Source organism: Dendrobium catenatum, unplaced genomic scaffold (assembly GCF_001605985.2).
Source record: "Dendrobium catenatum unplaced genomic scaffold, ASM160598v2 fragScaff_scaffold_615, whole genome shotgun sequence".
Taxonomy (NCBI): domain Eukaryota; kingdom Viridiplantae; phylum Streptophyta; class Magnoliopsida; order Asparagales; family Orchidaceae; genus Dendrobium; species Dendrobium catenatum.
In genome coordinates, this window is record NW_021319077.1 from 62,660 (window position 1) to 79,198 (window position 16,539).

Sequence of the window (16,539 nt, forward strand, 5' to 3'; positions counted from 1 at the left end):
CTTTTAAGTCCACCTCTATTTTTTTTAAGTCCACCTCTATCTTTCTTAACATAAGTCAAATCTAATATATCTACTCTCCTAAAAGGATCATCGGAAGGCCGCCGTTTTATATGACCAAACCATCTAAGACGACTCTCTCTAATCTTATATTGCACTAGAGCTACTCTAACATTTTCAAGAATATGCTCATGTTGTATCACATCTCTAAGAGGAAAGCCACTTATACACCGGATCATTCTCATCTTTGTAACCAAGGCTTTTAAAACCGGCCCGGACCGGCCGGTTCAACCAGTTGAATTGGGAACCGGCCGGCTGATCGTTCCGGTAGAACCTGTTAACCGCTTCAGCACTAAACCGGCTAAAAATCGGACGAACCGCCGGTTGAATCGTAAAACCAGAGAACCGGGCAGTTTTGAACGAATTGGACGGTTCAAAATAATGCTTTTGTTCGCCGTTGATTTCACAATCCATTGTTAAATTAGTATGAATTTATATTTGAAATATTTATTTTTAAATTAGTATGAATTTTTATTATATTTATTTCTCTAAAATCATCATGAAACATATTTACATGACCCCATAACTCCATGTGAGCTTTTAACCTAAGAAAACTCAAAAAATTATATAAACAATAGCAAGAAAGAATTTTCAAGTGATGTGAGATTAAAAAGATGAGTTGAGGTTTATGAGCTCATAATATGTATAATGTTTATAAAATATATTTTTAAACAAATTTTTTAATTAGTTATTTAGAATGTGAATAATATTTATTTATTAATTATTAATAATAATTTATTTATACACAATAAAAATAATTATAAATATTTATTAATGATAAATTATTTTTACATAAATAATTTTTAGATATAAATTTATAAAATAAATTTGGTATATAACATATAGATGTAAAATATATTTAAACATATAACATAAATTAATAATAATTTATATTAAATATGAATCAAATTTAAAATTTAAATGTTTTTAAATTTAAAATTAGAAAAACTATTATTTATGTATGATTATTTTTTTAGTCTCAAATTTATATTATTGCATCGTTTTAACCCGGTTCAACTTCGGCCGAATCATTGAACTTTGAATCTCTCATTCCTTTGGTTAATTTTCGGTTCGGTTTTCACAACCTTGATGGGACCCTAAAAGAGAAACTCAAGTAGTATTATCTACTCTTTTTTTTGTGAGCATAGATATTGATTGCACAGATAATATAACCTTTGTAAGGACAATGAATATGATGTATGTAAATACTATGATAGGTTTATGAATCTTGCTACCGAATATTATTTTCCTTGAATCTATTTTGTTCCAATTCTTTTTTCTTTGTTAAATGTCTCGAGCTAGAGATTTGAATGAACTTGGCTACAATACTCTCAAAATACTTAACTAGATTTTTGGATATTGAGGCATATTATAAAATTTCTATTAGGATGACAGGAAATACTTGAGTTCGCAAGAATCCCCAAGGGAAATACTTGAGTTCGCAAGCAAACCTATCACTAATTGGTGAAAAAACGAGAATAATGCAAACTCTGGGCGGAAAACAGCCCCCAAACGATGGAGTGCAATGAGAAAATCAAGTCAAACAAAGACAAAGCAAGATACAAGTGATCCTCAATTCGAGAGGAGGATCGTTCTCTCCCAAATCTCTAGAAAAGCAATCTAGATCCCAAACACCTAAGAACTCAATAGAACACAAATATTCAAGCATGAGAAAACTCCCTGCAATCAGCCCCCTTACTAATACAATTCATTTCTTAATTTCAAACATCTCACATTCAAATTTTCCCTCTCAAACTAGCCTCCCAAAACCCCTTTTCCCCATTGGTCCAAATGGGCCGCAACATTAAAGGGGGCGGACCCCACCAGTTCGCCTCTTATAAATTTGAATTGGCCTAACAATATCGCCCTCCCAAAGAATCACCTTGCCCTTAAGGTGAAAACTAGGAAACTCTTGTTTCACCCTCTCATATGGTTCCCACGTGGCTTCATAGCCAGGTATATTCTTCCACTTGATTAACACTTCTTTAGCTCCATTTTCTTTCTAGCGAACCCCCATAAAGTCTAAGGGTTCCAAAATTGCCTCCAAGTCCTCAGTAAATGTTGCAGGTAACTACGAGCTGACTGTAATCTTCAATGGCTCTTCTTAGCTGCGACACATCGAAAACCAGATGAGTAATTGCCGTGGGTGGTAGTTGCAGTCGATATGCTACCGCTCCAATTTTGTCCAATATTATATAGGGTCCAAAGTATCTTGGAGCGAGCTTTTCATTTCTCCTGTTGGCAACTATTTTCTGTCTGCATGGTCGGAGCTTTAAGAACACCCTCTCTCCTACTTCAAACTGGATGTCCTTCCTATGCCTATATTCTTGTTTCTTCATAATTTGTTGAGCTCTCAGTAGATGCTTCTTCAATTCCTCTAACACTCGATTTCTCTCCTCCAACTACTCCACTGAAGAAACTGGAGTACTGCTACTCCCAAAGTGCACCAAGTGAGGAGGGTCCCTTCCGTACAACACCTTGAATGGAGTCATTTGTGAAGCCGAGTGAAACGAGGTGTTGTACCAGTACTCCGCCCATGATAGCCACTTGGCCCACAGCTTGGGTGTCTCCGACACAAAGCATCTATTGTAGGTCTTCTGCACCCCTGGATGGCCCCCAACCCCACTTCCATGAAATTCCTGGAGTAAGTTTAAGATGTGGATGGAGGTCCTAGGCATCACGAACCTCCCTTGATATAGCAGTCTGTCCCCCTCTACTGAGTACCCTGGGTGGCTACCACCTTCCCTCAATAATGCCATCATGATCTTCCCCAACTCCTCATCCCTAGAGCTCTCCTCCTTAATGGCCTCTCAATCCAGCATCAAAGGAACAAACATTGCCACCGTCTGTAGCTCTCCCATACATCTGGACAACACATCTGCCTCTTTGTTCTCCCCTCTTGATCTGTATTGGATTTCAAAATCATATCCCAAAAACTTTGACAGCCATCTCTGATGCTCTTTAGTCACCATTCGCTATTCCAACAAGTATTTCAGGCTCCTCTGATCTGTTTTGACAATGAAATGCTTAGTTCCATGGTTTAAAATTGCGCAATATGAGGCTCGCCTTTGCGCAATTCAAAAAAAAAACGCCTTGATGCTTACGCCTCGAGTTTTTTTTATGAGGCTTACGCCTCAACTTGGTTGAGGCCCCCCTTGCCTCACTAGCATGAGGCTTACGCCTCACGCTATACATATTAAAACTTACATAAATCTTGAAGTAAATGCCCGACATTGGACTCTATAGGAGAGGAGGAAGGGGAGAAAGCAATTCATCATAATGATGATTCAAATGAAGAAACCCTTAGTGATGACAGTGCTGATGACTTATGAGTTCTTATGTGATATGTCATTGTTATTTATTTTTAAAAATTGAAATTATATTTTAATGAAAAGAATATTGAGATTTGGGAAAGATAGAATTTTGAGTTGAACTATATTTCATGTTGTCTTATTATTGGGATATTTTGATTTAACTTCATATATTATGCCTTTTTATGTTTTATATTATTCATTCATTAGTATATAAAAAATTTATCATTTTATGTTTACGCAATTTTTTGATTTTGAGGCTTACATCTCAAAACGCCTTTGAGGCTTACGCCTCGCCTCACGAATGAAAAACGCCTCAATACCCGAATACACAATTTTAAACATTGATGCCTACCTAATAGGTAGGGTTGCCACTTCTGGATGGCTAAAACAATAGTCATTAACTCTCTCTCATAGACTGATTTCAGCCTTGCTCTAGCTGCCAACACTTAGCTGAAGTAGGCAATGGGTCGCCTATCCTGCATGAGTACTGCCCCCAATCCATATCCTGAAGCATCTGTCTCCACTATGAAGGCCTGAGTGAAGTCTGGTAGAGCTAAGACAGGTGCTGTGGTCATAGCCTTCTTTAGTTTCTCAAATGCTTTTGTGGCTGCCTCTCCTCATAAGAATCCATCTTTCTTCAACTGCTCTGTCAGTGGCCATGCTATGGTACTGTACCCCTTAACGAATCTCCTGTAGTATCATGTCAGCCCTAAGAATCCTCTCACAGATTCTTAGGTAAGGGCCATCTCAACATAGTCTCCACCTTTGACTGATCAGCCGTCATCCCTTCCTTGGACATGTATGACCCAAGTAATCCACAATGATTTGGGAAAAACAACACTTCTTCAGGTTGTCCATCAGTTGATGCTCCTATAGAACTCCCAATACCAACTTTAAATGCTTCATATGCTCCTCAGTTCTGCTATACACCAAGATGTCATCAAAGAACACCAGCACAAGCTTACGGAGATACTGTCTGAACACCCTGTTCATCAATGACTGGAAAGTAGCAGGGGCGTTGGTGATGCATGTAAATTTTAGTTTATTTTCGTTTTCTTTTATTGTAATTTGAATGCTATAATTTTTTTGATTTTTTTATGCTATCCTATGATGGAAAAATTCAATGATCATGAGTAGGTAGTGCTTGGGCATGACAAACCTTGTGTGTGCTAGCTACTTGATTTTTTTGGTCTTTGGGCTGCTGGTTGCCTCTTGGGTTGGGCTTGGCTGCTTGGTTTTGAGCTGTGTTTTTTGGGAGCTGCTTGATTCTAGCTCATAAATGCTTGAGCTGATGTTTAGCTCACTATTATGAAAAGTTATTCCACTTGTTAGCTCATTATGTGGAGTGGATTCTTGCCTTTTTCTATTTTCGGTGTCTCTTCGGTTTTCCCTGCCTGGTTACCTGTTCCGATTCCCCTTGCTGGTTTCGGCTTCCCTGGCTGCTGGTTCCAATTCTCTATGCTGCCCCTTCGGTTTCTCCCCTGGCTGCCTATCCCGTGGCTGCTTTACCCGACTTTCTGTGTGGTTTTTTCGGGTGCTACTCTGGAATAATTTCTGGCCTTCTAGTTCCCCTTACCTGATTGGTTCGGTTGGAGGTTGAATGGCTATTTGGCTGCCCCTTTTTCTCTTATAAATTGGAGATGTTTTGAGACATAAAAGGTTGTTGAATATTTGAGCAAAGTCTCTACAAAACCTGAAGGTTTCTTCTTCCTTGGAAAAGCTTGAGAGCTTGTTCCATTTCTCTCTTCCTCCTCTTTGTTTAGTCTTGAGCTTCTAACTTCTTCTTCTCTCCGCAAGTTCCACTCAACTTGTATCATTCTCCTTGAGCTATTGGAGGTGTTTGTTGGCTGATTTAGTGACATTTTACGGAGAAGTTTTGTTGGACGTTGGACCTTGTAGCTGTGGTAGACCCTTGGTTTGCAAGCCCTTAAGCACTTATTTTACTTTGCCTACTTTTTCATTGTATGTGAGGAAACCGCTTGCCGGTTGTTCTGAGGGTAGTGTTTTTTAAAATTTAATTTTGTTTCGTTTATTTGGCTTTCGTTTGTTTTGGTGTTTGTTTGGATGTCAGCATTTTAGTTTGAATTGAGTTTTGTTCTACTAGTCCTGGTGTTCTCCTCTTTTGGGTCTTTCTTTCTAGTTTGCCTGCATCAGTTTGTCAGCCCAAATGACATAACCAGAAACTCATAATGCCCTTTGTGTGTCCGGAACGCTGTCTTTGATATGTCTTCCTCCCTCATCGGGATCTTATGGTATCCCGACTTGAAATCTAGTTTGGAGAACATCACTGTTCCATACAGTTCATCCAAATGCTCGTCAATCATCGGAATAGGAAATATATCCTGTACAGTCTCCTTATTTAACGCCCTGTAATCCACAAAAAACCTCCAGCTCCCATCCTTCTTTTTGACTAGTAACATCGGGCTAGAGAAAAGACTTACTCTTGGTCTGATGATCCCAGCCTCCAACATCTCCTTAACCAGCTTCTCAATTTCATCCTTTTGAATCTAGGGGTAGCGGTAGGATCATACACTAATCGGCGACACTCCCTCATTTAGAAGAATTGCATGTTCCTACTCTCTGAGTGTTGGTAACCCATGAGGTGGTTGGAATACCTCACTGAATTGTTGTATGACTGGTTGCACTACAAGAGGAATGCCCCCCTCTTCCCCCACACTGACCCTTCCAATCGTTGCAGTTCTACCAAATATCCACCTCGAACCTCCTATATGGTTTTTATCATGGACTTGAGAGACCCTCCCGCTCTAGACAGCCCGACATCTTCCTGTATCACCATTCTCCTTCACCCCACCACCAATTCCATTCTCAGTGCTCCCCAAGTCACCTTGTTCTGCCCCAAGGTTTGTAGCCATTTCATCCATAAGATGACATATGTACTCCCCAATTCCAAGGGAAGAAAATCCTCCCTCACCTGTATCCCCTGAATGGTCAACACCACTCTCCTCCAAACTCCTTTGCCCATTTCTACCTTTCTGGGGCCCATCATCACCCCATTCCCTCTTGTGTCCACTATTTTCACCCCTAATTGATCAACAATTTGGGTGGAGATGAAATTGTGGGTTACCCCACTATCTATCATCACTATCACATCCCTATCAGCTATCTCTCCCTTCACATTTATAGTGTGATTTGGAGTGAATACCACTACTGAGTTTAGAGAGACTTCTGTCACATCCAAATGCAACTTCTCCTCTTCCGTCTCTAACCCTCTTCCATCTCCCTCTTCAGCTTCCTCGTCATCACAGACAGTGAGAACCTGAAGAGTTCGGTCCTTACACCTATGCCCTGACATGTACTTCTCATCGCACCTGAAACACAATCCCTTAGCCCGCTTCTCCTGGATCTCCTTCTCTGTCAGCTTCTTAAAATGTCCTCCAGGCCCTCCTCCAGACTTCTCCCTTAGTACTTCCCGTGATCCTCCCGGTACAGCTCCTTTGGGAGCTAGAAAAGTAGTAGTCATCCTGTAGGATCCCCGGAACTATTGCCACGGGCCCCCCTCTCCAGATACTTATGGTCCTCAACCAGCTGTGCCAACTTCATGGCCTCCCCCATGTCGCGCGGTCGCATCACTATAACAGTTGCTCTGAGCTCTGGTTTGAGCCCTTTCATGAAGTTCCCCTCAAGCACAGTCTCATATAGATGGTCTAGTCGGCTAGCTAGGTACTCAAATTGATCACTGTACTTTGTCACTGTCCCTTCCTGCATCAAGGAAAATAATTGCTCATATAAGTCCCCTCTTATTCCGGTTTGGAAACGTTCTAGTAAGCACGCATTGAACTCTCTCTAGCTTCTGATGGGTTGCCTCATGTCCCATCATTGGTACCAAGCCAGTGCCTTTCCCTCCAAGCATAGTCCTGCCACTGTCAGCTTCTCTTCCTCTGTCAGCCCGTTGACGGAAAAGTACCGTTCCACCTTATAGATTCAACCATGTCCATCCTCGCCCTCGAGGATGGCATCTTCAGCTTTCTGACCTTCGGGTCACCCCAATTCCCCCTGGATCCTCCACATCCTCCCATGCCACGAACGGGAGGTGCTCCCTAGCTGTCACGATCTTCCCTCCGGCGATCATAACCATAGTCCTCATCAACTTCCCCTCTCCTTCTTTCAAAATCAGCACCTCGGTGGTGGACATCCCCCATTCTTCCCACAAAATCAGCACTCCTCTTTTCATAACCCATGCTCATCTCCTCTCTAGAAAGTGGTTCTAGAGGTGGTATGTCGTCCTCCCCCTCTAGGATCTCCACTTCCGGATTTTTTCTCCCCTAAATGGGTTCGGATTCCCTCCTATACCATGGCTGCCGGTGGTCTCCTATGCATCTGATGTCGTTGGATTGATCTTCACCTCTAATAGTTTCTTCAACATCTCTTCCATCAAAGTGAACTTCCCTTCCAACCTTTCATTGTTGGAGGAAATTTGATTTTGAAAATCAAAGAATTTTCCCTCAAAATCCGATTTTAATTGCCCAATTTCGCCTTCCAACACTTCGACCTTCTTTCCGACCATCTTTCTTCTCAAGGATCTCAAGAGAGCTTCTATCGGATGCAAAAAAACACGTAAATATTTCAAAAATTCAGCCGCTGATGGTTCCAAGATGATGCTCTGATACCAATTTGATAGGAAATACTTGAGTTTGCAAGAATCTCCAAGAGAAATATTTGAGTTCGCAAGCAAACCTATCACTAATTGGTGAAAACAATGAGAATAATGCAAAATCTGGGCAGAAAACAGCCCCCAAAGGATGGATTGTAATGAGAAAATCAAGCCAAACAAAGACAAAGCAAGATACAAGTGATCCTCAATTCGAGAGGAGGATCGTTCTCTCCCAAATCTCTAGAAAAGCAATCTAGAGCCCAAACACCCAATAACTCAATAGAACACAAATATTCAAGCATGAGAAGACTCCCTCCAACCAGCCCCCTTACTAATACAATTCATTTACTAATTTCAAACATCTCACATTCAAATTTTCCCTCTCAAACTAGCCTCCCAAAACCCCTTTCTCCCCATTGCTCCAAATGAGTGGCAGCATTAAAGGGGGCGGACCCCACCAGTCCGCCTCTTGTAAATTTGAACTGGCCTAACATATGACAGCTACACTGATTAAATTCCTTAAAGAGAAATAATTTTTCCTCTTAAGTATATGAGCAAAATGATTAGAAGTGGGACTCATAGCAGGGTAAGCTGATGGATCACTTATAAGATGAGATTTTAATTACTTGCACAGCAAATTAAAAGACTTTGACCCAAAAACATATCAAATAATCAATGAACTTAATCAAGTTGAAGTCCTCATAGGGAATCATTATCTGCTGTCAAATGTGTCAATCATGCAACAACACAAGTATTATGTTTGATCAAATTTGATCCCATTGAAGCAGTTGTATTCATGTTTCCTTTTGAAGATGAATTAGAAAAAGATACATAGTTATAGTTAGACTCTTTTGAGGATATATTTGATATATAAGAATATTTACAATTGCAACATGACTTTATATCCAATTGTGATGAATTTTAATGTTATACAATTGCACCTATGTTATAATTTGTTTTTGAACTTGAGATTAAACTGGAGCGATAGATATAGCTTGAATTTAAATTTGAAAGTGAAGTTAAGATTAATTCAGAGGAAACCGAACCTATATTTGAACAAGAGCTAGCATTTGAGACTAAAACTAAATTTGAGTGTGAGATTAAATATGAATTTAAACCTCAAATGGACAATGAATTAGAAATTGTCATTGGCCCTATTTGTTCATAAATTGCAATGAGAACCTGAATATAACACTGAATGTGAATTCAAGTTTTAAATAAAAATAGAAATTGATTCCATCCTTGATTGTGAACCTACACTTACCATAGAAACCCCAGAATATGAATATGAGCTTCTATGTTTGATAAGATTTATTGTTGAATGTGTAGCCGAATAAATCATTTTTTGTTTTTGTGGATGAGTTTAATGAGCAGACATACGAAGCGAATCTTGAAGGTGATAGTAAATAAATTATGCCTATTATATATGATAAATTGATTAAATAGATTGATTTAATTTTTGATGAAGTTTTTGATGAAATTATATTTGCCAATTAAATTAAAGTTGTTTTTGTTTTTGAATCTTAGTTTCTTGTTATTGAAATTTATAAATATTCTTAGGGAGAAAGTAAAATCTCATCAACATTCCAGTGAATTTATTAGTAACAAAGGCCATAAAACAATCTTAAAATTTAAAGTTTAATTGAATCTAAAGGTGTAAAAATCTTCACATCTCATCTTTATGCCATTTGGGATAGCTTATTTTGAAGAGGTTGTTTAACCTTTTAGGCAGTATGAGTTGCCTTTTTTTTCATTCTCTTTATCATCTTATCATATGGTACTACGATATAAATCATTGTCAGTATCCTATTGGACACAAATTGGAATTTAAATATTTTCATTTTTTTCTTTCTATCATTCACTTGATTTATCTGATTTGAATGAATGGATTCATAAGAAACTAACAGTAAATTATGATATTTGTAAGTTTTTTTCATTTGCAAACATGAAATATGTGAAATTTAAACCCAATGATAATCTGATGGTGCACCCAAATCTAGAATATTTTGTACCGGAGCATTTAATAAATTAACACAATAAAGGCATAACCATATAAAGTTTTGCAATGTATTGGAACAGATGCTTATGAATTGAAAATTCTAGAAAGTTATGGTAGTTTTCTAAAATTTAATGCATCCAATTTGAATTTATTTCATTAATTTGCTGCTTGTACTGTTTATTCCTTTCTATTTCCATCCTCTCCTTACGAATGAATATCCAAAACCTATGCAAATGGATTTACTTGTCTTGTTCTAGAAGCTAACACATTTATCGGGCTTTATCCGCCGTTAATGTTGGATATCACATGTATCTTTTATCTTGAGATGACAAATTTATTTGTAATGATTTATGGGTTACATTATAGAAGGCCTATCTGTTTTTCTAGGGCATACTTGAAGGATATCGATTGTTGAATTTGTAGAGCTAAATTTTTCCAAGCCAATCAAATTGATCTTAAGGCATTGCCTACTCTTGTTATAATCCCATTGCTTCCACCTGCTTAATCAAGTGTGTCTCTGCTTGCCTTTTTCACTACTCAACTCTGTGCTGTTGAATTCTATCTCCACTCATCCATTATTACCGCAACAATTCTGCCTTAAATCTCCTGCTAATTCATCGTTAGTACCTCATATCTACCATAATCTCAACTACAATTTTACCGTGCCTTTATAGCAGACCCTCGTCCATCCTACATAAATAATTCTCAACTTTCATTCAATCTAGCTTTGTGTATTTCCAGTCTTCTATAAGGATCATTCTTTTTGCTTAGTTACCTTCATGGCCAGTGGTCCTACTAGCTCAAATCTCATATTTTGTTGTACTTCTTTAGGTGATAGCACAGGGAGTATCTAATAACATTATGTGTCGTAGAACGAGGGGTATTAAAAGGAACTCTAGAGGACAATCCTTTTCTTCTTCAAATTATTGTTGTTGGTTTATTCGAAGAGGGGTAGTTTCTTGTTCTCATGTACTCTGTCAATGAAAGAAGAAACACCCACACCTTTCTTCCTACCTGGGAATAAAAGTTGGATCCAAGCAATGTCAATCTAGTTAAAAAATGATTGATTGATGCAAGAAAAGGCCTTTTGAAACAGTGAGACTGTCATTGGAGACTGCTCAGAAAGAACTGTGATTGACAAAATCTTGATTAGAATATGAATGCTGAAGGTTTGAATGAATAGAAAATGGGATCTGTGGACGTTAAAACATTGATTCTGTGGTTAACTTCGCTACAGCACTGCATCCAAACTTATTAGATGCATGGATGAGAAGAAGTCTATTTATACCTGATAGAAGATATTATAATTAGAAAGTTAGTTATCGTTATGAAATCTGACTTACGAAATGATAGAGCTAAGTGATGCTATGCCACCTAGTTTTAAGCTATCCAAGTAATATTTAAACATGTAAATAAATTATTTTCCTTGAAGGTGATTTATGCTTTGATAGGATTGATTTCCAATTCTCCCCCCATGGTTTTGAGGGAATCCTTAGGTGTTTTTGGTTTTTAAGGGTGTGTCACATACTTACCACTATTAGGTTGAGGGTTTAATTCTTCCCAACTTAACTACCTAAGGCAATATTTGAGATCACATAAAGTTTCCTGATAATGTCTAGGTAGCCTACCAAGCGGATCTATAAATTTGATGCTAAGGCCCAATTGGAATAAATGTTTAACTCAATAGAGAATAGTTTATCTACTAGGAGAATGGATTCATAAACATTGTTTTAAAAACCGGACTAGACCCAACCAGTTTGACTGGTTCAACCGCCAAATTGTTGAACTAGTCTTGGTTTATAAGAATCAACCAGTTCAATTATTTCCTCATTTACATAATTAAATAGATTAGTTTAATAAATTTAATATTAAATTTGATAAATTAATTTAAAAAGTAATTTAAAAAGTAGTGAACTAAATTTATAATGATTTAGAATATTTAAATTTAAAATTATAGAATATGTTATTTTTGCATGAATTTTATTTATTTATTAGTCATAAATTTATATTATTCATAATTATTACATCGTCATTTTATTATTTAGGTATCATTTAAATAATTTAATATTTATTATGTCATCCAGTTTGACTCCGGTTCAACCCTTGTCGAATCATTGAACTTTGACCCCCTCTCTTTTCCGGTTTTTCCTTAGGTCTGATTTTCACAACCTTGTGCATAAATTATCAAAGAAAATTGAAAATGGTATTACCATAATGAAGTTAGGATTTCTTTATAAACTCACTTAATTTATTTCTCCAGCGATAGGGTTCTCTGCTCTCCTCTTACTGTACTTTAAAAAAAAATCCATCTTTCGCTGATTTTTGCCTTAAACAGAGAAATTGAACTGTTTGCATCACAATGGAGGAGAGGACAACAGCTGTTGTTTAATCTCCTCTCTGGATGCGGAAGCTGGCTTCTGTAGAGGGAATGCTTGAATGGGGGCTGCAGGATATGATCTTCCAGACTTCCACTATAGATGGAGATAGAAAGAAGACTTCGAGTTCCCTGCTTCCTTTTAAACTGAAAACAGAGAAAGGGAGAGAGAGCGTGTAGAGAGGGGTTTGGGAGATTTGGAAATAATAATTCATTCAAAATTCAACTTGAAAAACACATATTACAGTTGATCCATATTTTGAAAAGCCAATATTTATCTTGAATGCACTATTTAATTCATAATACAATAAAGGAAGGATGATGCCTTAACAAGCAGCTAATTAGCTCCTTAAAACTGGAATTGTGTAGGAAAAAAATTCATAGAGTTAAGAAAGTGACTCAATTAAATCCTTTTAAATTCTCCTTTGCTTGTCAGGCCACTGTTCTTGGAACAATTATTACGTCCTCCGACCGAATGAGAGAAACATTCGGTTCGCAGGCAAAAATCCCGCGGTACCGAGGTGTACCGAGTTTTCGATACCGTGGGATTTTTGCCTGCGACCGAATGTTTTTCTCATTCGGTCGACCGAACCAAATAAAACTTCCTGTTCTTGGAATGGATTTGGTAGCAGTTTGAATTTTTAATCTTTTATGCTTGGACGGGGGGGGCGGATAAGGCTGGTTTTTGAACTAAATGCTAACATTTGAAGTAAATTCCACATCATCTTTATTTCCCGATGGCCTTCAATCTTTTTTGGTGTGTTTGTACATTTTGATCTTTATGGAAGTTTTGTAATTTATGTCCAACTTTGTGGTTTTATATGCCATTTTTATTGCTAAGAGAAACTTTATATTTCCACATGTCTGTCCTCTTTATTCCAGGTACTATATTCTGAAGAAGGGCTCAAGGGATCTTGGCATTTTGGTGTGATCATTGATTGTGGAATGTTTTCTCGTACTGTGGAGCTTACTGATCTTTTGAATGAAGACAATTGTTCAAAGGTTGTTGACATAGTCCGTGTGTCAGCTGCTATAGAGGGTTTGAAAAGAAACACCTCAAAATTACATCGTAACTGGATAAGACCAGTACCTCCTAAAGACAGAATAAAGGCAACTGAGCTTATATATGGGCTTTGTGTTGATGCCTTTGTGGATGATGCTTGGTGGGAAGGTGTAGTTTTTGATCACAATGAGGGCTCCTTGGAACGGCTGGTCTTTTTTCCCGACCAAGGAGATCAGCAAGTTGTTAATTTTAAAAAGCTTCGTATCACCCAGGAATGGAATGAAGCTTCCGGACATTGGAAACATCGTGGACTGTGGCTGTTTCTTCAAGTTATCCAAAATTTTGAGCTGGAAGGTCCATTGCCTGTCTCTGTTAGGGAAATATGGTATGACTTAAGAAGCATGAATTCATTCTTAGAAAAGATTGGAGTGTGGATTTCTGGATCGAAATTGATGTGGCATGAATTGGTAGCAGAGTTAATACAAGAACTTCAATCTGTAGTTAACGGTCTTCCAGTTGAATTATCAACTTTTCGTGAGGAGTTATGTGAAAACCCTAGGAATTTTGATGCTATAGATTGTTCACGGGAATTTCTTCCTGTTTCAGATGGAAAATTTGTCGTGGTAAATGGTGGAATGAGTTCTGGTCCTGCAAGTAATTTTCCTGAATTATTGAATCCTAAGGATCAGTCCTCATGCGATAGCGATGCCTTTAAAACCCATGTTACTTGGCGTTTCTTTCATGAAGGGTCACAAAGAGAAGCTTCAACCGAAGAGGTTTGCAGGGAACAAGTTATTATCTTGTCCAGTGGAAATGATCCAAATAACACACAAGATTCTAGCCCTCATGGGAAACAACTTGATTATAGTTTGAAGCATGCATCCATTGATGGAATGCATTGTGAACCTTATGAAAAGGTTCTTGATGGTTCCCAAAAGATGGCACAGACCAACTGCCAAAACTCTACTTTTGTCTCTAATAAATTGGCTGGCCAGAATCAAGGGGTTGAATCCAAAGATGGCACTTTTAATATCACTGCCTTGGGAAACTTTAAAACATGGCAGCTTATGGAAGTTCAAGCTGAAAATTGTGCTGAAGCAATACCTTTATATTTAAATGATAAAAAATTTGGAGATGATGCTCCGAGAAGGTCAAAATCACATGAAAAAGAGCTTAGCTCACTAAGGCTTAAAGCAAAAAGGCATCTTGTAGCTTTAGGGTGGAATATTGAAGCTAGAAGAGAGCGTGGGAGTTTAAGGGTTCGTTTTGTGTCACCAAAGGGTCGCTGCTATTCTTCCCTTCGTAGTGCTTGCTTTGGTTTGTTAGGGAGGCAGCCAGAAAATAATAGAAGACAGAAGTTGAATAAATTAAAGAGTTTAGACGGCTTCCATTTTGTCCCAAGTTCTTATGAGCTTCTTTCAATGAACAATGGGGGTGAAACAAAATATGGTCCACATGAGAATATTCTCAATGTATTTCTTCCTGTCACGAAGAAACATAAAATCAAAGACTCTAGACACGCTACTAAGCTGAATGTGGCTAATGGAGATACAAAAACAAAAACAAATCTTCAGAGGAAGCGTAGGCTGGTATCTGAGGCGACAAGATCTGATGAGACATCAAATAATTGTTTTATGAATGAAAAATCAAGATGTGATTTTATTGGTAAGAGGCACACTAATGTTGGTTGTTCTTCCTCAAAGAAAAGAGATTTGGTATCGAAAGTTTCTAAAAAAAAGTTTCCTATGCATAAGGATATTGAACCAGAGAATTTTCCAGGAGCAGTAACGCAATATGTTAACTACAGGAATTTGAGGCGTATGTCTGGGAAGAAACAGTCTTCTGTGAATTTTAGTATTTTAAAATTAAATGCTAAGAAGAATCTTTTCTCTGTGGGGTGGAGGGTTTGGAAAACAAATTCTGCATTATTGTATGTTTCTCCCAGTGGCAAGCCCTTTCCTTCTCTTTACTCAGCCTGCAAGGCCTGTTTGGAAGAAGAAAACCATGGGGTTGGTGCTTCAAGATCTCTTTTAAATGGAAGAATTAGAAGAAGACTAGAGTACATGTCTAGGGAGAGGAAACCTTTGAATAATGATAATAAACTTTTGAGAAGAGTTTGCCGATGTTCTACCACAATGTCCGATGAAAACTTCCAAGAAACTTTCAACCTATTACAGAATTGTGTTGAAAAAGGTTGCACTGACTCAAACAGATCTACTGAATTGGCGGCATGTAGTTTTTCTCAAATGCTTTCAAAAGAATGCAGATCTAAGAAGAGAAGAATGGCTTCTTCTGCATGCAAATGTTTAGATCAGAGATCTAAGAAGAGAAGAATGGCTTCTTCTGCTTGCCAATGTTTAGATCAGAAATTTTTGAGACACTCAGCTTGTTGCTCCACTGCTTGTGAGAAATTAGAAAGGAGGGAGACATCACCGGCTGTTGTCAGGAAACGTCGTCGTTTGACAAGTACTTCCTCTTGTCGTGTTCGTCCAAGCAAAAGATCACGAGAGGTTGATGCATTGTCTACCAGCCAGCATGTCTCTAGAACAGTTTTGTCTTTATTGATTGAAAATGATATAGTACTACCAAGGCAGAAGGTTATGTATATTTGCAAAAATGATGGTCATATTATGATGGAAGGACGAATAACTCGTGAAGGGATTAAGTGCAAATGCTGTTCAAAAGTATACTCTCTCTCAAATTTTGAGTTACATGCCGGAAGCACTTTGGGACGTCCAGCTGCAAACATATTTCTAAAAGATGGAAGATCCTTATCGCAGTGCCAGATGCAGATGCAGAGTTCTGAAATTTTGGAGGGCTTCCAACGCTCGCGACAAAAAAGTGACTATTCCATCTATGAGAGTGATAGCATTTGCTCTGTTTGCCATGATGGTGGCTCATTAATCCTATGTGATCATTGTCCTTCATCATTTCACCTAGATTGTGTTGGCTTAAAGGTATGTTTTCTTTTATTTTTTAAATAGCATACACTGTCATTTCTACTTTTCTATGAAGATTATTGCTCTTCTTTCTCCCAAAAAGTTTGCTTGTTTTTTTAAGCGATTTAATAATAATACTAATACTAATTTTATTATTATTGTGTAGTTCTTTGAAGAGAATGCTAAAAAATACTTAATAGAATATAAGATAGATTCCTGTTTTATTGCAAATTCTCATCCT

General features: G+C 37.8%; 1 protein-coding gene across 1 annotated transcript in view; it reads left to right on the forward strand.

Annotated features, from left to right (window-relative positions):
- LOC110107923 overlaps positions 1 to 16,539 on the forward strand; it is a 72,130-nt gene that overhangs the window by 11,443 nt on the left and 44,148 nt on the right. The window contains exon 2 of the mRNA XM_020838371.2: positions 13,239 to 16,316. Within this exon, the coding sequence (XP_020694030.1) occupies positions 13,239 to 16,316 (3,078 nt within the window). The remainder of the gene's footprint in view (positions 1 to 13,238; positions 16,317 to 16,539) is intronic.